This window comes from Caretta caretta, chromosome 2, assembly GCF_965140235.1.
Source record: "Caretta caretta isolate rCarCar2 chromosome 2, rCarCar1.hap1, whole genome shotgun sequence".
Taxonomy (NCBI): domain Eukaryota; kingdom Metazoa; phylum Chordata; order Testudines; family Cheloniidae; genus Caretta; species Caretta caretta.
Genome location: NC_134207.1, coordinates 167,087,586 through 167,109,468, shown reverse-complemented (window position 1 = coordinate 167,109,468; position 21,883 = coordinate 167,087,586). Strand labels below are relative to the sequence as shown.

The 21,883-nt window shown below is 44.3% G+C and overlaps 1 protein-coding gene across 1 annotated transcript in view; it reads right to left on the bottom strand.

The window, feature by feature from the left end:
• GRB10 (growth factor receptor bound protein 10) overlaps nt 1-21,883 on the bottom strand; it is a 201,708-nt gene that overhangs the window by 63,965 nt on the left and 115,860 nt on the right. The window contains exons 4-5 of the mRNA XM_048839260.2: nt 17,709-17,925; nt 12,535-12,676 (exon numbers count right to left, since the gene is read on the bottom strand). Coding sequence (XP_048695217.1) covers nt 12,535-12,676; nt 17,709-17,925 — 359 coding nt within the window. The remainder of the gene's footprint in view (nt 1-12,534; nt 12,677-17,708; nt 17,926-21,883) is intronic.

Genomic DNA, 21,883 nt, shown 5'->3' with positions numbered 1-21,883 from the left:
AAATGGCAACTATTATCTTATTTCAAGGCACTTGTAAAAGAGTTTAAGAGCTACTATGATGCCTGCTAAAGCTTTCACATATCTGCAGTTTTTCAGGTGCAGCTGTCATGAGTGCTCCTAACCCACTTTGCCAAGGCAGCCATGTCCCAGGAGCACTGACACTGGTTATTAAGCAACACTCTAGGGCACACTCCTCATCCGTCCGGCACTGAAGAAATGCTGCTTCATAACGGACAGCCAAAGTGCTCCTGCGAGCAAAGCCAGCATGGTGTCATAAGGAAATTTTTTTGTGTGAATTTGAACATAGGAAATATTTAATGAACATTTCCAGAACTTTGCGATTGGCTTTCTGAATGACTTTCTGAAAGTGCCAGTACAGGAAAGATACACTTCTTGCTACAATAGCTGGTAGAGGGACACAAAAAGTGGCTCACACAAATAGGGGGCGGGCAAACTTTTTGGCCTGAGGGCCAAATTGGGTTTCGTAATTGTATGGAGGGCTGGTTAGGGGAGGCTGTGCCCCCACCCCCATCCGCCTCCCCTTGCTTCTCGCCCCCTGACTGCACTCCCCGAGACTCCTGCCCCATCCAACCTTCCCCCGCCCCCCGCTCCCTGTCCCCTGACTGCCCCCAGACCTCTGCCCCTGACTGCCCCATCCAACTCCCCTCTCCTTCCTGACTGCCCCCCTGGGATCCCTGCCCCCATTCAACCCCCCGTCTCCCGTCCTCCGACTGCCCCGACCCCATCCACACCCCCGGCCCCTGACCACCACCCTGAACTGCCCCGCCCTCTCTCCAACCCCCCCACCCGCTCCCTGCCCCCTTACCGCACAGCACAGAGCACCGGTGGCCGGCAGCGCTACAGCCGCACCGCTCAGAGCGTTGCACCACTGTCGTGTAGTAAATTGCTCTCCGTAACTGCTACCAGCAGCACATTCCTACGCAGAGCAGTTTAATACACTACACAGGCAGCATGGCGAGCTGAGGCTGCGGGAAACGAGGAACAGCGGGGGAGGGGCCGGGGGCTAGCCTCCCGGGCCAGGAGCTCAGGGGCTGGGCAGGAGGGTCCCGCGGGCCGGATGTGGCCCGTAGTTTGCCCACCTCTGCTTTAAGCCATCTTTGCCCCTCCGCAATTTTGAAGCTGGTCCCTGACACAAAAGTTAGAGCTCTAAGGAGACAGCATACACTCCTGCTGATGTTTGTCAGGTTCTGTGGCTAATACCACCGGGAAGTGATTATGAGGGGAGAGATTAAAAAAAGACAGGATTCTTCATCTTGGAAAAGAGATGACTAATGTGGGATACGACGGAGGTCTATAAAATCATGACTGGTGTGGAGAAAGTGAATAAGGAAGTGTTATTTACACCTTCACATAAACATAAGGACTTGGTATCACTCAATGAAATTAATAGGCAGCAGGTTTAAAACAAATAAAAGGAAGTACTTCACACACCACACAGCCAACCCATGGAACTCATTGCCAGGGGATTTTGTGAAGGCCAAAAGTATAACGGGGTATAAAAAAAACAAAAAAAACCCAGAATAGATAAGTTCATGGAAGATGGATCCATCAATGGCTATTAGCCAAGATGGTCAGTCATGCAACTCCAGAGCTCCCTAAACCTCTGACTTCCAGAAGCTTGGACTGGATGACAGGGATGACCTGTTCTGTTCATTCCCTCAGAAGCACCTGACACTGGCCATTGTCAGAAACAGGATACTGGGCTAGATGAACCATCTGTCTGACTCAGTATGACTGTTCTCATCAGAGACTTCCTATAAACTAACAGCTGTACACCAAACTCACCAAATCAATTAAACACTGGGAAGCTACCATTTCTGCTCTCACCAAGTAAAAAGGGACACAAACTGAATGTGAGACTTAAAAATTTTGTTAACCTACCTTGACCATACACTCCCACAGGGAAGGTCTGACCTCCCCAATTCTTTCTATATAATCATTGCAACTACCTGAAAAAATAAATAAAAGGCACGAGCAACCCAGAGGTAAACAAACTAATACATGTGCACTGATTTATTTTTTTTAAGTCTCCGATCATGTACTTTTTTTTTTGGACAGTTGCAAGGTTGCAACAAAGACCAAACAAGAACCACCAAAGTAGGCCCATACTCTGCAACTTGTCCCTGGGGACCTCAGAGGTTAATGTGGTCTGGCAAGGGCACAAGCAGCTGCCTATGTGAGCCAGCTGCAAGACTGGGGCCAAAGGCAAAGGTTGAAACAAAAACTGACTAAAACTGCTGCCAACAATTGGTATTTTGCCTACATAACATCACTGCTGCTGTGCTCAAATGCAGCTTTTGCTTAAAAAGTTATCACTGCATAGGTGCAAAATTAGCAAAGCACATATGAAAAGTTCATAATTTTATACTGCTGATCCTACAGAAACCCATGTCCCTGACTTCAAAACAGTGACAGTAGAAACCTTTATGTGAAGATAGATTATGAAACTAAAGACAACTAAAACATCAGTTTACAGGAGTTCTTCTGAAGGACAACTAAAGTTGGACTAAGGGTGGTATTAATGTATAACCATCTAAGGAGTTTAATTTGCTAGAAAAGAGTAAATAACTTTGGTACATCAAACTGCTATTTGGAAGTTTGCCTTGGCTTACAGAGAGGGATGTGAGAAGTTTGCCCTATTTTCACAGTTGAAAGCTTCATTGACTCAGACAAGATACTTTAGACTAATATCCTGTGGCACTGCAGTGACCTACATGTAATTATTGCATGCTTCTTCCAAAATATTTGTACACAACCAGAAATTATAGCCTAAGTTACCAACAAGTTTTTGGTTTAGACCAGCAACACAAAGATGGACTTCAATTAGTGGTAATCTAGCTGTCTGATGTTTTTAGCCATTTTTTTTTTTTATCTTCTGGTTACAATTCTCCTTACATAAACATATTTATCCTGTTAAATGATGTTTAAAAACCTCCATCTCTTCTTTCTCCCATCCTGAAAATGTTATCTCCCTCAGATTTGAGGGGCTGTGGGGAGAGAGGGGGGAAATCAAAGATCTAGGTATCCCTATTAATGCCCTCTTGAAAAGAAGTGTGGATCTTAAATATTTACAGACATCTTTAGTTTAATTTTGGTATTAATCGCACCAATTTAAAAAGGGGTGTGTGAGATCTGGGGACAGAGGGGCAACGCTTTTAGAGGAAAAGGAGTATATGAGGTAAAAAGTCAATATTTGGCGTAGTATCGTTTAGTGGATTCCTCGAGCTTGTCAACGTTCCCCAAAATAACATGGCTCTTAGCTCAGTAGTTTCATTTTGTTTTATGTGCCATAATTTTGAGATGGTGCTTAGAGATTCAACAGCTATTCTGGCAAGTATTGCTTGAAGAGTCATAATTCCATCCAGTGCCAGACATGTTAGGTGTTTTGTTTACCATACAACTAATTTGTGAAGTTACAACAATGTGTAACTGTTTTTTCCTGCAGCGTTTCCTGAGTCAACTCAAGAGTCCTACTCAGCTTCTGTTTAGTGTGCAGCGTCAGTTTTCAACTCCCCCAGAATATTCCCTACTTGGTTGATTCTCTAACTAAAATGTTTACTATGCCATTTAGTATAAACAGGTTGACATCTGGACCCCCTCACTGTAAACTCTCTCCAAACACTCAGTCTGCTTCTGTATATAGCACTGAAATCAAGCATTACATCACCACTGCAAACTCACTATGAAAGCACAGTTGTCTAATTACTATTCATTCCTAGACTCCTTGAAGCATCAAATGTTTGACCACCCTAGCACTAGTCAGCATTTCAGATTGCCCTTATCTGGTCTCAGTCCTATCGTTGCGAAAGTAACTATGTGGGAAGGCTTTCATCATTTATTTGTTGGATAGGTTCACACTAGAGATTGTTCTGTCTTCTACCATTAGATGACATTTTCTTTTATTAATTCAGGCTACCTGCATACTTTCCTTCAAAATCAATGCAAGAGTGGTCTAAAGACCATTCTGCACAGCAAGAGACTATAAAATGTCTCCATTGCTGAATTACAGCTTGTTTAAGCTTCCACTTTTACCCCCAGACAGATTAATTTTGACACTGCACTTTAGATGGTTTCCTGTAACTAGTTTATTTATTTATATACACATATTATTTTGGCAAACAAGCCCATCATCATATAGTATACCCTTATATTTTCCAGACGAAAAGGGACAGTTATTCACTATATCAAGATCCTTCTCAACAGGTAATACGTACTGCAAGAGAGAGTGAAATTGAAATAAATAGTTATAGCCTCAAGTTTTTTCTCACTTCTGATATTTTTCACTGCCTTACAAAGCTGGTGTATTTACTGTAACTCAGATACTTATTCCTGACTGGGTTATTCACTACTTTGTCAAATACCATATAATGAAAATGCCATATGGTGTTATTGAAGTGAAGCCCAAAGTATTCCCAGGTGACAGAATTCTAGAGACAGGAGAAATAATCCCACCAGTGGAAGAAGAGCCTAGCTGAAGGTTATAAACTCTAGCTTTGGTCCTATAAAAAGGTGTTAAATATTTCCAGATATGTATATAAAACAAGAAAGTCGCTTTCAGGAGAAAACAAAACAAAAAAAACGGAAGTGTGTGGTACATTTCATAACAAACAAACAATGAATAAAAGAAGACAGTTCCATAAACCACACTAGATTTATTTTGCCCTATTGAAAATTCCAAAACAAATCCCCACTATGGGCCTGGGAGGAGAATGTTCATGAAGTAATCCCAGAACAGCGCATAAGTGATGTCCTAAAACACACCCTGAATCAAGCAGCAGAAACTGGACAAAAAACAAAACAAAACAAAAAAACTACCACACCAGAAACTGACGGTACACTTCACAGTACACTTCAAGCGCATAACATACATATATAGCATCATGTTCCAGTTACAGTAAAAAGATGTTATGTGTGATAAACAGAGATGCAACATTTTCAGATGGAAAGATGAATTTCAAGTGGGTGCCCCTTTAAAGGCATCAGAATCTGAAACACTGAATACCTTTTAGACCAGTAAAAAGAAAAGGAGTACTTGTGGCACCTTAGTCCACCTCAGGAGTTTGGCATTGGCTCCTTTCATCTGGTGCAGCCAGGTCAGGGGAGAGTGGTCGATGTACACGGTGAAGTGTCGCCCGAAGAGATATGGCTCTAGTTTCTTGAGGGCCCACACCATGGCCAGGCATTCCTTCTCGATGGCCGCGTAGTGTTGCTCCTGGGGTAGCAACTTCTTGCTCAGGTACACGATGGGGTGTCTCTCCCCTTTTTCATCCTCCTGCATTAACACCGCCCCCAGTCCCACGTCTGAGGTGTTGGTGAACACCATAAAGGGCTTGTCAAAGTCTGGGTTTGTCAGAACTGGGCCACTGACCAGAGCCTCCTTCAGCGCCCGGAAAGCCTCCTAGCACTGCTCGGTCCAGACCACCTTGCACTTCTCAGCTTTTATGGTCATGTTCTCTATGTATATAAATCTCCCCACTGTATTTTCCACTGAATGCATCCGATTATGCTCAAATAAATTGGTTAGTCTCTAAGGTGCCACAAGTACTCCTTTTCTTTTTGCGAATACAGATTAACACGGCTGCTACTCTGAAACCTTTTAGACCAGTGGTTCTCAACCAGAAGTCCGGGGCTCCCGGGGGCCGCAAACAGGTTTCGGGGGGGGGGAGGGGCTGCCAAGCAGGGCTGGCATTAGACTTGCTGGGGCCCAGGGCAGAAAGCTGAAGCCTCACCGCATGGGGCTGATACCTGGGGCTCCAAGCGCCATCACCTGGGGCTGCAGCCAAAGCCTGAGCAACTTAAGCTTCGCAGGGCCCTCCCTGTTAAAGAGACAACTACAAGGGTATTTCTTTCCTGAATCACTGAGACACAGTTCAAAATAGAATCTTATGGCTTTCAGCCATCTTTTAGGCTGCATTTTGTTTCATATGATAAACTTATAAAAGCTACTGATACTGAAGTGCGTGTGTGTGTCAAAAAGAGAAACAAAGATAGAAGGCCCGAATAAGTTATTGGAGTCTCTAAATAGCTGCAACCAGTCTCAACACATGCCTTGTTGCTTAGAAGAAAGGCTGGAAAAATTGTTCTGTTATCAAGGGCCAGGAGTCACAAGACAGTTGCCTACTACTTCGTTTCCTTTCCCCAGCACACAAGACATTCTGAGAACTCTAAAAAGAAAAGGAGGACTTGTGGCACCTTAGAGACTACCAAATTTATTTGAGCATAAGCTTTCGTGAGCTACAGCTGACTTCATCGGATGCATTCAGTTGAAAATACAGTGGGGAGATTTATATACACAGAGAACATGAAACAATGGGTGATACCATACACACTGAAACGAGAGTGATCAGGTAAGGTGAGCTATTACCAGCAGGACAGCGGGGGCCGGGGGGGACTTTTTGTAGTGATAATCAAGGTGGGCCATTTCCAGCAGTTGACAAGAACCTCTGAGGAACAGCGGGGGGGTGGGGGAATAGTTTTACTTTGTGTAATGACGCATCCACTCCCAGTCTTTATTCAAGCCTAAGTTAATTGTATCCAGCTTGCAAATTAGTTCCAATTCAGCAGTCTCTCATTGGAGTCTGTTTTTGAAGTTTTTTTGTTGTAATATTGCGACTTTTAGGTCTGTAATCAAGTGACCAAAGAGATTGAAGTGTTCTCCGACTGGTTTTCGAATGTTATAATTCTTGACATCCAATTTCTGTACATTTATTCTTTTATGCAGAGACTGTCCAGTTTGGCCAATGTACATGGCAGAGGGGTATTGCTGGCACATATCACATTGGTAGATGTGCAGGTGAACGAGCCTCTGATAGTGTGGCTGATGTGATTAGGCCCTATGACGGTGTCCCCTGAATAGATATGTGGACACAGTTGGCAACGGACTTTATTGCAAGGATAGGTTCCTGGGTTAGTGGTTCTGTTGTGTGGTGTGTGGTTGCTGGTGAGTATTTGCTTCACGTTGGGGGGCTGTCTGTAAGCAAGGACTGGCCTGTCTCCCAAGATCTGGGAGAGTGATGGGTTGTTCTTCAGGATAGGTTCTAGATCCTTGAGGATGCGTTGGAGAGATTTTAGTTGGGGGCTGAAGGTGATGGCTAGTGGCGTTCTGTTATTTTCTTTGTTGGGCCTGTCCTGTAGTAGGTGACTTCTGGGTACTCTTCTGGTTTCTTCACTTCAGCAGGTGGGTATTGTAGTTGTAAGAACGCTTGATAGAGATCTTGTAGATGTTTGTCTCTGTCTGAGGGATTGGAGCAAATGTGGTTGTATCGTAGAGCTTGGCTGTAGACAATGGAAAGTGTAGGGTGTCCTGGATGAAAGCTGGAGGCATGTAGGTAGGTATAGCGGTCAGTAGGTTTCCGGTATAGGGTAATGTTTATGTGACCATCACTTATTAGCACCGTAGTGTCCAGGAAGTGGATCAGCACACTCTCTGGTCCTCAGATCATGCACTGTTAAGAAATTTTAATTAATTCAGGGAGAACGTGCATTTACAAAAAAGGTAGCAAGTTATGTAGCACCTACTGTGTGGAGGTAAATTGTGGATGTTTATTTCAATCTAACCATTTTGTTTAAAAAAGGAAGCTGAGAAAAATATTAGGTTTCAGTTTGCTCAATTGAAGAACTTCTCTAGAAAACCAAAAATAAGGTAATGCAACATCTTCATACCTCTGGCCCAGATCAGGTTTGTACTTGGGTCTCCAGTCACAAAAGAAAAGTAGTTTTTTTTTTAAATCATTTCAGTCTAGTGCAAGTTTGTGCATCTCACAAAATTATCCACAGCTTTTTGGCTTAAGTGTAGTGTCTATTTCAAGAGAGCTCCAGGACTAATAGCAGGGTGGGTAAAATGGCACTCTTTAGGGGGTAGAAAGGGGTGGATAGGAGAGATAAATATTTACATGACAACACCTTCTTTCTCTTGTGGGAGTACCCCAATTTGACGAAGTGTCACTGTAAAACTCTCCGGGTACGTCTACAGTAGGAAATTATTTTGAAATTATTCTATTTGAATTTTCGGAAGCTATTTTATACATTCAGTCTTCTGTGTCCCCACTAAAGTGTGTGAATTCAGCGGATTGCGTCCACAGTACCAAGGCTAGCATCGAATGTGGGAGAGGTGCACTGTGGGTAGCTATCCCATAGTTCCCGCAGTCCCCGCTGCCCATTGGAATTCTGGGTTAAGCTCCCAGTGCATGATGGAGCAAAAACATTCTCGTTGGGTGTTTCTGGGTGTGTGTCATCAGAAAGCTACAGCAGACAATTGTTTCGCGCCTTTTTGGCATGCAGACGCCATACTGCTTTCAGCAGACGGTGCATCGCTGCTCTCCTGCTACTATGAATCCACCTTTCATTTCCTCTCATCTTCCTATGTAATCTCTACTATCTACTCTCTCTCTTCCTCATCAAACGCTTCCGCTGCCAACTCCGCTCGGCCATTGTGAACCGAACAGCACAGCTTCGGCGGCCAACTCTGCTCTCCCGCTATTGCCACACTTCCAAGTTTCTCCATGTTGTCTGTCCTGGGCTCCCACCTCCGTGAAAGCCACAAAACACAACTTTTTTCAGCCTTTGTTCGGCTACCGTGAACCAAACAGCACAGCTTCCGCTGCCACTCTGCTCTCCTACATTTCGCGCCCTTTTTCCAGGATTACCCGTGCAGACACCATAGCCATGGAGCCTGATCAGATCTCCGCTGCAGTTTTGACCATTGTAAATACCTCGCGCATTATCCTGCACCATGTGCAGTACCCGCAAAACCGGGCGAGGAAGCGACGACAGTGCGATGCTGGTGAGGACATGGACACAGACAGCACAGCATGTGGCGATAGGGAGATCATGGTGCTGTTGGGCCAGGTTCATGCGGTGGAATGCCGATTCTGAGCCCAGGAAACAAGCACAGACTGGTGGGACCGCATAGTGTTGTGGGTATGGGATGATTCCCAGTGGCTGAGAAACTTTCGTATGCGTAGGGCCACTTTCATGGAACTTTGTGACTTGCTGTCCCCTGCCCTGAAGTGCAAAGACACCAAAATAAGAGCAGCCCTCACAGTTGAGAAGCAAGTGGCCATAGCCCTGTGGAAGCTTGCAATGCCAGACAGCTACCTGTCAGTCGGGAATCAGTTTGGAGTGGGGAAATCTCCTGTGGGGTCTGCTGTGCTGCAAGTAGCCAATGCAATCATTGACCAGTTGCTATCAAGGGCAGTGGCTTTGGGAAATGTGCAGACCATTGTGGATGGCTTTAATGCACTGGAGTTCCCTAACTGCGGCAGGGCGATAGACGGAATGCATATTCCTATCTTGGCCCCGGAACACCGGAGCAGCCAGTACATAAACTGCAAGGTACTTTTCCATGGTGGTGCAAGCACTGGTGGATCACAAGGGACGTTTCACTGACATCAACATGGGATGGCCAGGAAAGGTGCATGATGCTCGCATCTTCAGGAACTCTGGTCCGTTTGAACAGCTGCAGGAAGGCACTTACTTCCCAGACCAGAAAATTACTGTTAGGGATGTTGAAATGCCTATAGTTATCCTCAGGGACACAGCCTACCCCTTAATGCCATGGCTCATGAAGTCATACACAGGCACCCTGGACAGTAGTAAAGAGCAGTTCAACTATAGGCTGAGCAAGTGCAGAATCATGGTAGAATGTGCGTTTGGACATTTGAAAGCGCGCTGGCGCAGTTTATTGACTCGGTTAGATCTCAGCACAACCAATATTCCAATTGTAATTGCTGCTTGTTGTGTGCTCCACAATATCTGAGAGAGTAAGGGGGAGACATTTATGGTGGGGTGGGAGGTTGAGGCAACTCACCTGTCAGCCAGTTTCACACAGCCAGACAACAGGGTGATTAGAAGAGCGCAGCAGGGCATGCGGCGCATCAGAGAAGCTTTGAAAGTCAGTTTGATGACTGGCCAGGGTACGGTGTGAGAGTTGTGTTGGTTTGTCTTAAATTTACCCACCCTATATCTATATATATGGAAATAAAGTCACAATTGTTTAAAAACCGTTATTATTTGTTGCACAAAACATTGAGAGAAATCAGAAGCTAGACTGGGGGGGGGGGGGGGATTGGATTAGAGGGGTGGAGGAGGAGGGAAGAACAAGTCCAGAAACCAAATCAAAATTTAGGATATGCCAAATTCTGCTGCTTGTGCAATCCTCTGGGGTTGGCTGTGTGGGTCCCCATAGCCTTCCCCCCACCCCCATTTTCTTGGGCGTCTGGGTGAGGAGGCTATGGAACTTGGGGAGGAGGGAAGGCGGTTATTCAGGGGCTACAGCAGCACTCTGTGGTCTTGCTGCCTTTCCCGCATTAGATCCACCATACAGCAGAGCATGTCAGTTTGCTCCCCCATGAGCTTGATCATAGCATCCTCCCTGCTCTCATCGCGCATGTCCCTCCTCTTTTCGTAGTCATGTAACGTTTTACACGACTCCGCAATTGTTTGCCTCCACGCATTCAACTGGGCCCTATCAGTGCGGGAGGACTACATGAGCTCGGCAAACATGTCGTCCCGAGTTCATTTTTTCTGGCTTCTAATCTGGACCAGCCTCTGGGACGGGGTAGACAGGGACTACATTGAAACATTTGCACCTGCTGCAGGAGGAGAAAAAGGGAGGGTAGTATTTTAAAAGATACATTTTAGAGAACAAAGGGGACACTTTCTCAGTGAAACAGGAAATTCATAGTACACAGCACATGTTCTTTCTGTACAAGGTCTCATTTTGCCTCTTATACTGAAGTGCCTGCCACTTTGGTGTGAGTAAGCCACCACATGCGGCCAGGCAACAGAATTCAGCTTGCAGGCAGCCTGCGGGCTCTCTGGGATGATCGCTTCACACAACACCCTCCCCCCACCCCCACCCCCATCGCGGGGCTCTGATGAGGCTCTGAGCAGGGATGAGCCCATTAAACTAAATGTGAACAGCGCAGCACGGCTGGGTTTCCCTCCACCGCACATTGCGTGGCTCCAATCAAGCTCTCACTCACCAGAAGTGCCTTCTCCAGTGTCATGGTCCGGGAGCATGCTTTGGGAGTAGGGGGAGGCTATTGTCTCCAGCGTTGAGAATAGTTCCTGGCTGGGGGAAAACAGATTCCCTACTTGCCGCCTGTGCACTATCCACCTCCTCCTCCTCCTTCAAAAACTCATCCTCCTCGCTCCGTGCTACTCCCCCCTTGCAGGTGTCCATGGACAGTGGTGGGGTAGTGGTGTCATTGCTCCCCATAACTGCATGCAGCTCATGGTAGAAGCGGCATGTATGGGGCTGTAACCCAGAGCACCCGTTTGGCTCCCTGGATTTTTGGTACGCTTGCCTGAACTCCTTGATTTTTGTACGACACTGTTGTGTGTCCCTAGAGTAGCCTTTTTCCGTCATGGCCCTGGAGACTTTAGCGTACATATTTGCATTCCTTTTTTTGGAACGTAGTTCTGCCATAACAGATTCATCTCCCCAACATGCAATGAGATCCAGTATCTCCCGTTTGGACCATGCTGGAGCTTGTCTGAGAATCCGGGAGTGCATGGTCGCCTGTGATGGTGGACTCTGCATGGTGGCCTGTTATGGTGAACTGTGCTGATGGTCACCTGTGACCAAACAGGAAATTCAAAAGTTCCCAGGGCTTTTACTGCCTACCTGGCTAGTGCATCGGAGTTCAGACTGTTGTCCAGAGCGGTCACAAGGGAGCATTCTGGGATAGCTCCCGGAGGCCAATATCGTTGAATTGCGTCCACAGTACCTGTAACCTGGAACTGCGATCTCGATTTTAGTACTACTCCACTTGCCGAGGTGGAGTACAGAAATCGGAGTAGAGAGCCCTTTAAATCGAAAAACTGGTTTGGTCATGTGGACGGAACCAGTTTTATTTCGAGGTAACTCGGCTAATTCCGAAATAACCGCGTACTGTAGACCAGACCTCAGTGTGAGGAGCCACTCAAGCCAGCTTTCCATCAGGTAATTTTGCTCCTAAATCCCATTCCCCCTGCTCTCACCATTAGATCTAAGAAGATTACTTTGCTTTTTGGGCAGCTTTATGATGTACATTAAAACCAGTAAAGACCACACATATCTTTAAAAGCAAACAGGGAGCTATTTATAAACCCCTTAAATTTTTAATCAGCAACAGGCAACAGTGCACTATTGTGGCACCTAGTATATGCAGTATAATATACCCAATTAATGGTCTAGGAAAATTATCCAGATTTCTGAATTAAATGAAACATTGCCTAGTATAATGAAATTCAGGAGAGGATATTAAACATTATTGCTTCATTCACTCCAAACATCCTTTATTAACAGCAAGAGAGCTTCTGATCTCTTGGTACTTACAAACCTTTTACAGTTTTGAAGTCTGTTTGCAGATAGTAGTCTCTTGCCAGTATTGCACTGCTCAAGGTCAAGATATATATATATGTATTTCTAGGCATCTTGAGGTTTTACTTCTACCTTTACACTGAAGTAATCAATTGTCAGCTTAAATGAGAATCTATGATAGAAATGTACTTCTACTTAATACTCACATGCTTACTAGCAGGTTGACTCTGAGGTAAAGATCCAGGAGCCAGTACTGGAGAGCTTGTAGGACTGCAAAGCTCTGGAAATGGATTTGGTATGGCTGGCAAAGAGGATGTTCTAAACTGTTGTTCTTCTTCTTGGAGACGTCTACAAACACATAAGAACTGAATATTAAAAGAAGAAATTAAGTCTCCTGACTAACCCACTGCCTACATTCGGCATATTGATATCATACACCATTTAGGAAAGGGAATCAAACAAACTTTGTTCAAAACAATAAAGATATTTTTTCACAACATACATACATACAATTACTGTGATTGAATGAACAAATTAGGTAATGCGTGTGAAAAGTCAGTCACGCATCCAAGCTTGTTTTGTTGCATCTAACTTGATTATATGTGCGTATAATTGAGGTAATTGTTGAGAAAAAAAATCAGACCTATATCACAGATAGCAAGGGCTAAATTGAAGACTTATGTTCTAGTTTATGTTTATGTTCTACATGCCAGAAGTACATATATATGTGAGCTCGTTCAAATGGATGCAATCCAAGAGAAGAGCTGCTACTGCCAAATTCTGCATTTGAACAATCCTGCCAGCATAATCCTTGTAGACTTTGCCAACAGTCCTAGAGCTCTAGCATAGGAGCAGACTGCTGAAGTGTCACAGTTGATCGTAACTAGATCCTAACAAGGTTTCACCTCAGTAGGTATGATCAATTGGGATACTCCTATGTTAGAGTTCTAGGACTGGTGGCAAGGCCTATAAGAACTCTGCTGGCAGGATTGTTCAGATCCAGAATTTCGCAGCCTTTATGGTCCAGTATAAGGCACACCTGTTTAAACAGGTTAATAGGCAAGTTTTGGTGGGAAGTGGTGCGCCAGTCATAATTGTGGGCTGTAACAGTGGCAATTTGACTTGTCTAGCCAGGTGGTAGGGGTTTTCCCTACTTGTGTCTAAACAATGTGATGAAAGAGCCATCTAGATGAAGTAGAGCTACCCGGAATTGGTCATTATATAGTTTATGGTAAAGATTCCCTATAATCAAGACAGTCTCTTGTGCCTCAGGCTTATAGACAGCCTATGATCAGAGACTTGCACTGACCTCCAGTATAGTGAAGTGGAAACAGAAGGTTTCAATTCAGCACATATCCCTCTTGTTGACATCTCCCACTGGCTAACTTAGGTGAGGAGCAGTCTAGCATGCCAGCTTTTGTGATCCCATTGGAAGGCACCTATCTCTCCCCATTCATCGTATAGGAAGCCTAGGTGCCTAACTCAGGCTTTGTGAGGCCAAGTGATTTTCTGGGCACCTAAAAGTTAAGTATGGTGACAGGGCCGGATAGCTCTCCTGTGGGCCTGGGGCTATTAGATTTTGAGGGACCCTTGTATACAAGTCTTTTTGCTAATTTAAAACAAAATGATTACAATTATGGCATCAAGGTTATTAACGCTATACTAAACTTGCCTTTTAATTAACATAAAGCCATTCTGTGGTTACATTTCAATCTTAAAACACATAGAATATAGTTAAGTTAATTCAAAATAGCCTACTTCTTACCTTAGAACAGCTGTTATATTAGTTTCTTTCTGGGAGAGAATTTGGATGCAGGAGGGGGCTCCAGGCTGGGGCAGAGTGTTGGGGTGCAGAAGAGGGTGAGGGGTGGGGGCTCTGGGAGGGAGTTTGGTGAAGGAAGGGATTCTGACCTGGGGCAGGGGGTTGGGGTGCAGGAGGAGGTGTGAGCTGCAGACTCCGGCCGGGAGGCGCTTACCACAGGCTCCTGGCTGGTGGCGCAGCAGAGCTCAGGCAGGCTGCCTGCCTGCATGCCATAGCCCCACGCCACTTCTGGAAGCAGCCGGCTGCTAGTATGTCTCTGTGTGTGTCCCTGGGGGAGGGGAATAGCGTGTCTCCACATGCTGCCCCCGCAGTTCCCATTGGCCGGTTCCCTGCCTTCCTGCCACCAGGGGCCTCAGAGCGGCATGGGGTGCAAGCAGCCTGCCCGAGCCCTGCTGTGCCAGGGCCCCAGGCTGCAGCCCCTAAAGCCTCTGTGTTAATCTGGCCCTGCATGGTGATGTTGAGCCTACGTGAATCTGAGCCATGCTGTACAAGTGCTTGTGGAACTGCACAGAGTTAAGAGTCAGAGTCTTCTCTGATAAGTTTGTTATGCTTGAGAATGCCAAGGAAACCATTTAAAAAACAAAACCAAACCACATCTTCCCCAGAGGATTATCACTGTGCTATGTGATGAAAATGCAGGGCTGGATTAATGCAGGGGCTTTCAGGGCTGCAGCCCAGGGTCCTGGCACAACAGGGGTCAGGTAGGCTGCCTGCATCCAGAAAGCATTGGGCATTTCTTTGTGAATATGACCATGAATGGTAACAGGGAGATTCGTGCCCCACTGGTCTCCTTGTTTCTGACATCGACTTCCAACAGAAGAACATAAATGCACGGACTTTGTATTTGAATGATGGATGAACCTGCAAAGCACTAGTTCACATTCTGATAGCCAACTGGCAGGGAAGCTGTATATACCACTGCATATACCACTGTTTGGTGTTCAGGGGTATGGAAGTTGGCAATACGGACCACAGGTTGCTTGTGGTCATGACAAAACTGAAGTTGAAGGCTAGTCAAACCAAGCCATCCATTAGTGAGTTAGAATTACAGAAACTGACTGATGCTGCTGTCAAAATGGAACAGCAGGCTGAAATCTGCAAATGATTTGACACACTAACCATTGCCGATTAAAGCTTTTAACACAAGCAAGTCAACAAGTTATGTGACTGTTTCCAGTTTCCCGTCATGGATGCTGCCAACAAAGTGCTGTGGAAAAGGCATGCTAGCCTTAAATATCAATGGGCAAGTCAACAGACCATAGACATCATAGAAAAAACATGGCTTGGCTCGCTTAATCAAGAACAACCAAAAATACCTATGCCTCAGTGCCTTGCTTGTAACAGCTTTAAAGCAGGACCGGGAGATATTTTGGGTAAATAAGGCTGTATTGACAGAAGCTGTATTGGCCACAAATGACTACAGCAAAGTCTATAAAGAACTGCATAACTTAAAAGCCAGTCAAACTTAAAAGATGGAACAAATCCTTGCTATTAAGGATGGACACAGTAACACATTCAGCACCGAGGCAGAATGAGTAGATAAGAAGCTCCTGAAAGTGTTCTAAGTGCTTCTTCAGAGCAGCAGATTTGCAGTTCAGGGGGGTGCAAAGAGTGGAGCGACCTCCATGTAATGTGATGTCATAGTCAAGTAGGTTCGAAGTGCAGCCTGTAAGCTCAAGAACGGTCGTGCTGCCAGTTTTTGTCGTATTGCTGTTGAGCTGATCAAGCACGACGGAGATTCTGTCTTACAGTGGCTGACCCACATTATCAACAAAATCTGGATTCATGAGAAACTATCCAATGAATGCTGCCATGGGATTAATTCTTCCATTTTGGAAAAGGAAAGGCCATGCTCTGGTGTGTTTCAATCACTGCAGCTTCATTTTGCTTTCCATTCCAAGCAAATTGTTCACGTTGGTTCTTTCTGAGCGTGTTAAGACCACCATAAGGAATCTGTGCTATCTACAGCAAGCCAGGTCTATGCCCAGCTGGATTAACCATGGAGCAGATTCTTACCATTAGACAAATTATTCAAAAAGCCCAAGAGTTTCAATGCAAGAAGGATGAGGTGTATATAGCCTTTATTGATGTGAAAGCTGCATTGGACTCTGTTGATTGTTGCTCCCTTTAGCTTTGCTGCAAGCTGCTGGTGTGCCTGGCAAGCTCCTCAACCTTCTTGTAGAAATGCAACGCCAAAAGCGAGAGCTGTGTTCTCTTGGGTACTAGAATGTCCAACTAGTTTGAGTACAACAGCGGCGTCCGTCAAGGGTGAGTAGCTGCTCCAATCTGCTCAACATCATTATTGACCAAATGATGGAAGCGGTCACTAGGTGCAGATTGGGGGTGATACTGCTTAACAGGCCTGGAATACGCAGATAACATGGCTATAGTCACATCCTCATGAACTAATCTCATCCATGTCCTGAAAATATGTAAGGAAATAGCACGTAAGGTTGGTCTGCAAGTCAACTGGAAGAAGGCTAAACTGATTTATGTGGCTGATGGACCTCTACCCCATCCATCATAATCGATGGACAAGAAGTTGAAATTGAGTATCTTGGTTCCATTGTCACCAAGAAGGGAGGTTGCCTTCCTGACATGACACATCAGATCAGCAAGGCTATGGGTGTTGTGTAGGCTTTTTGGAAGCTTTTTGGAATCAACAGCACATGTCAACTCAGACTTCATTTGGAAAGGATATTTGTTAACTGAAGTGAAAATCCCAAATATACTTGCGGACCGGATGAAAGCAAATCAGCCTGTCCAATTAAACCAACAGCAGGGTTGTTTGTTGTTGTTGTTTTGTTTTTTTTTTAAAACAAATAAATGAGATTTTAAGAACCTTTTGTTACACATAAAAGCCTTCAACTACTATAAAAAAGTCTGTTTAATCATTCACTTCAAGCTTGAAAGAAGCAAGTTCCATGCTGGGAACAGCAACCTGATTTAAAGATACTTCCACTTTTGGCTTCTTATTCACTAGCATAATGCTGCTATGTCTGGAGTTGAAGATGCTTTACTGTAGCAGTTCTAAACTTATGGGTTGGGACCCCAAAGTGGGTCACAACCCCATTTTAATGGGGTCACTAGAGGTGGTATTAGACTTGCTCTATTAATATAAGACGTTATAAATTTGTAACACAAACCCGCTGTTTCAGTTTGGGCCTCATATAGGCAAACACATCTTTAGTCAACTGTCTAATGGCTACTACAGAAGGTAAAGTGTTTCTATTAAACTAACAAGATATTTTGAGTAGATATTGCGCATGACAGAACATTTGGATGAAGGATATTAACTAAATCCAAACATGGAAGGTCACTTGAGCAAGCCCATACTAAAGACATGGCCTCCAAGAAATACAGACAATATACACGATTGTTTTTTCGGTCTTAGTTGGTAACCCATCTGCCTCTTCAAAAACAGAACAAAAATCAAGTGCATTATTACTTAGTACCACTAAGCAGCTGTCAGATATCACCCATGAGATGATCTGGGTTCTTTCAGTTAGCCCAAGGCAACACACATAAGAGTCCCTCTATCTTGTCCTCTTTTCATACCTTACTGCCATAATGCGCACTGGCTGAGACCGCTGCACCTTCTGCCTTGGAGACATGGGCTGCAGAGAACTTGTTCCTGAGGTTGGCAGTTGGCTGCGATTAAGCTGGCCATTTTGAAGGAGGGGAGTGGTTTCTGACTGCATACCGCACACTGAGTACAAGCTTTCAAATGAGGAATTCATGTCATTTACCAAAGCTTCTAGGTCCACGTCATCATCTGAAAAACAGACAAAATAAAGATGGCATTACACATTTGAAGGCTAGAACTACTACAGAAATTTAGAAGGATAAAGACAGTTTACAGATAAGAGAGCAAATATTTTCATATTACGAGCTCTCTTCAATGTCCAAGTTTTTGTTATAGAAAGCTTTTTCACAGTCAGAGCACAATTAAAAAAAAAAAGCACTTTTGACAACCACTTGACTATTTAGAAATACGAAGACAGCTGTATCTACTGCTGGTAATGAATCTATATTGCCCTGCACTGTGGATGTAGTAGCAGTACCTCATTCAGTGTCAATGCCAGTTACTAAGAGCAGTGAATTCTTATCTTTTCAGGTCTTTTCAATAACCAGTTAACTTTTGATTTCTAATACAGTATGCCTTGTATTGGAAGCATCACCTCACTACAAGAAGGACTGATATACACATTTTAAACTCAATGGCTTTTCAAATTCTCTCTCTGAATTTCAGAATTTTTGAGCGTTCACAGCACCAACAGATAGTATGACACATGTTAAACTGTACGATGCAAGAACCTAGACAGATTAAACCTTCTACAGAGGAGACTTAATAGGGGAAAAGAGATCCCGAGTTGGGCAAGTTGGAAAGCCACTGTGATGGTGAATCAGTCAATCATTGACTATCAGCCAATAGCCCTCCATCTCTTCAAATTTTTAGACTGCAGTGCTGACCAATGAATGGAGTGGATCAGAGAGGGGAAATAAAACAAACACTTTCTGAAAATTCCTATCATGTTGTCCCCAATTTCTCCCAGTCCTCGAACTTTGAGTAGACATGCAACCTACAGTAAATCTGCAATCTTCTCATTCATTCTTTGTTGGCTAGTTTAACTCCGGGTACTTTGTGAGACAATAAACCCCGAGAGTCTTTTAAACTTAATACTCTCTAAATCCTCATTCTTAGAACACTTATTATAACAGATATTCCCTAGCAACAAATTACCTCAACAGTTACATAGCACGACCCAGTTAAAACATGTTCCCTGCCCCAAACAGCTTCTGATCTTGCTCCTCCACCCCCTCATTTTCAAGATAAACATCTATAAGTTTCCTTCAAGCCACTGTCAGTGGGTGTTTTGCCTGTGACACTTCAGCAGCAGCTGTCTCCACTACTGCATTGAAACTGATTACTGAAGTCCTCAAAATATGTTGGTTTGATGACTGCACCTGAAATAACATTGCTGAATTTCTGTTCAACTACATATCTAATTAAACTGAAGCAGTGTTCAGGGCTCATTATAATGTCCAATGAACTAGTTTTGGACACTGCCACCCACAATTCATGATGGATATGACAAGCCACGAACCTGCTCAAAACAAAACACCATAGAAGTATCCAGAGGTATATTAAATACTGGGTTACATTTTCAAAAACAAAAACAAAAGTAGTGACTTCGAGCCTAAATTCCATTTGAAGTCAATGGGACTTTCAACAGAGCCAAAGACACTTTAGTTTAATTGAAAGTGTTACCCATTATATGTCTAGATTAAGTACAGCCACTACAGAAGCAGCAAGTGCATTTGTTCCATTTTTGGATGGTTTTGTTTGTTCCTGGACCTTTGTACCTTATGGTGGATTACCAGTTGCTAAAGCACATCTTCACCGGACTAGACCACCTCCTCTATTTTTTTCTTTTTTTGCCACTTTACGCATCCTTACATAAGTTTAGATATAACTAAATTTAGCATCTTATCTACACTTTCCAAGTGTATCTTAAGCTTCACTCCCTCCCTCAGATTCTCCTCTTACTGGACAAGCACGTATCTGAAATAGGGTCACATTCCAGTTTTTCTGTCTCATCAGGGCAACAAGGAGTAGATGCAAAGTTACAAGGCTCCTGAGCTTAACCACTGAACTCTAATATCAGAGCATGGGAGGAGCCCTAGGCAGTGGGGCATCACCAGCATTATAAGGGGTAGAACCAGATAGCTGTCAGGTGTTGTAGGCAGGGGTATGTCTTAGGTGAATTAAGATGCATAACAACCAGTTAGCAAGCGTAAAGCAGAACAGAGAGAAAGGTGTGTGTTTACTGGAAATTGACGTGCCTTAGAGTCCCGGGGGCTCTAATTTTATTAATCTCGACAAAGGTATTAGTGTGCAACAAAATCATTAAGCTCTCAGATTAGCAAAACAGGGGGAAGTTAAGATCCACCTGTAGCTGATCAATAGGATACTCCTGATAAAGCAAATGGGCTCAGGGGTGCAATATTAAGTTTAATGTGCATACAATAGTGCACTTCATTAAAAATACTGTCATACCAAGTACACTTGAAATGGAGTTGAATTCGTTAGCGTTAGAAGGAGATCAGCTCAACATTTAAATTCGCTGCCCAGAGTGAAAAAAGCTGAAGAGGTGACTAAGCTATGTAAGGAAAAGGACCTAGGGGTGACAGTGGACGAGAAGCTGGATATGAGCCAGCAGTGTGCCCTTGTTGCCAAGAAGGCCAATGGCATTTTGGGATGTATAAGTAGGGGCATAGCGAGCAGATCGAGGGACGTGATCGTTCCCCTCTATTCGACATTGGTGAGGCCTCATCTGGAGTACTGTGTCCAGTTTTGGGCCCCACACTTCAAGAAGGATGTGGATAAATTGGAGAGAGTCCAGCGAAGGGCAACAAAAATGATTAGGGGTCTGGAACACATGAGTTATGAGGAGAGGCTGAGGGAGCTGGGATTGTTTAGCCTGCAGAAGAGAAGAATGAGGGGGGATTTGATAGCTGTTTTCAACTACCTGAAAGGGGGTTCCAAAGAGGATGGCTCTAGACTGTTCTCAATGGTATCAGATGACAGAACGAGGAGTAATGGTCTCAAGCTGCAGTGGGGGAGGTTTAGATTGGATATTAGAAAAAACTTTTTCACTATGAGGGTGGTGAAACACTGGAATGCGTTACCTAGGGAGGTGGTAGAATCTCCTTCCTTAGAGGTTTTTAAGGTCAGGCTTGACAAAGCCCTGGCTGGGATGATTTAACTGGGAATTGGTCCTGCTTTGAGCAGGGGGTTGGACTAGATGACCTTCTGGGGTCCCTTCCAACCCTTATATTCTATGATTCTATGATTCTATGAAGGAGCTATTAGAGCTGCAGAGCAGCAGTTCCATCACATTTGTTATGTCTATACTGAAATCCCAAGGTGCGATTGCAGCCCCTGTAGGCATACCTGACCTAGCTTTAATCAAGACAGCTTGGATACCAGAACAAGGAAGCTGCAGCAGCAGAGGCTTCAGTGTGGACTAGCCACCTGAGTAACTACCTAAGGCTCCAGGCAGTTTTACGCCTACATGGAAGCCCATGCTTCCAGAACTTCGCTGCTGGCACCAGTACCTGAGCTAGCTAGATTAAAGCTAGCTGAAGTGTGTCTTCTCAAGTTGCAGGCATACCCTGTGACCACAATGTAGACATATCCATTAAGAGCATCCAGTTTTGTTACCTTGTTGAAGAAAGCATTACTAAAGGACCAATGTGTAGGGCAACAGAGATGAAAAATGGAATGAAAGGTCTTTATATCACTCTACAACATCAAACATTTAGGGTAAATCAATTATATAACCAAACCCACCTTGAAATGGTATTATTTCACAGTCCCTTCATATATGCAAGTTTTTCAAAGTGTATTCTCTGGGCCTTACCCCAAGCTTATCACCATGTTGTTAACCAAGAGCCTTCAAACAGTACATTAAGCAATCATATGTCATATGTGCAAGGCTGCTGGAACAATTTGTATAGTGGGAGTGCTGAGAGCCATTGAACCAAACTGTAAACTTTGTATATGAATGAAACTACTTGAAGCCAGGGTGTGCAGCAGCACCCCCAGAGCCCCTAGTTCAAGCACCTATGCATATGTGGTTCTTCCCTTCTCTCTCCCACTCCCAAGGTGGGGAATAATGCATGCGATACAGAATTTGTTCAACTTGATACCTGTAGCACGGAGAGAT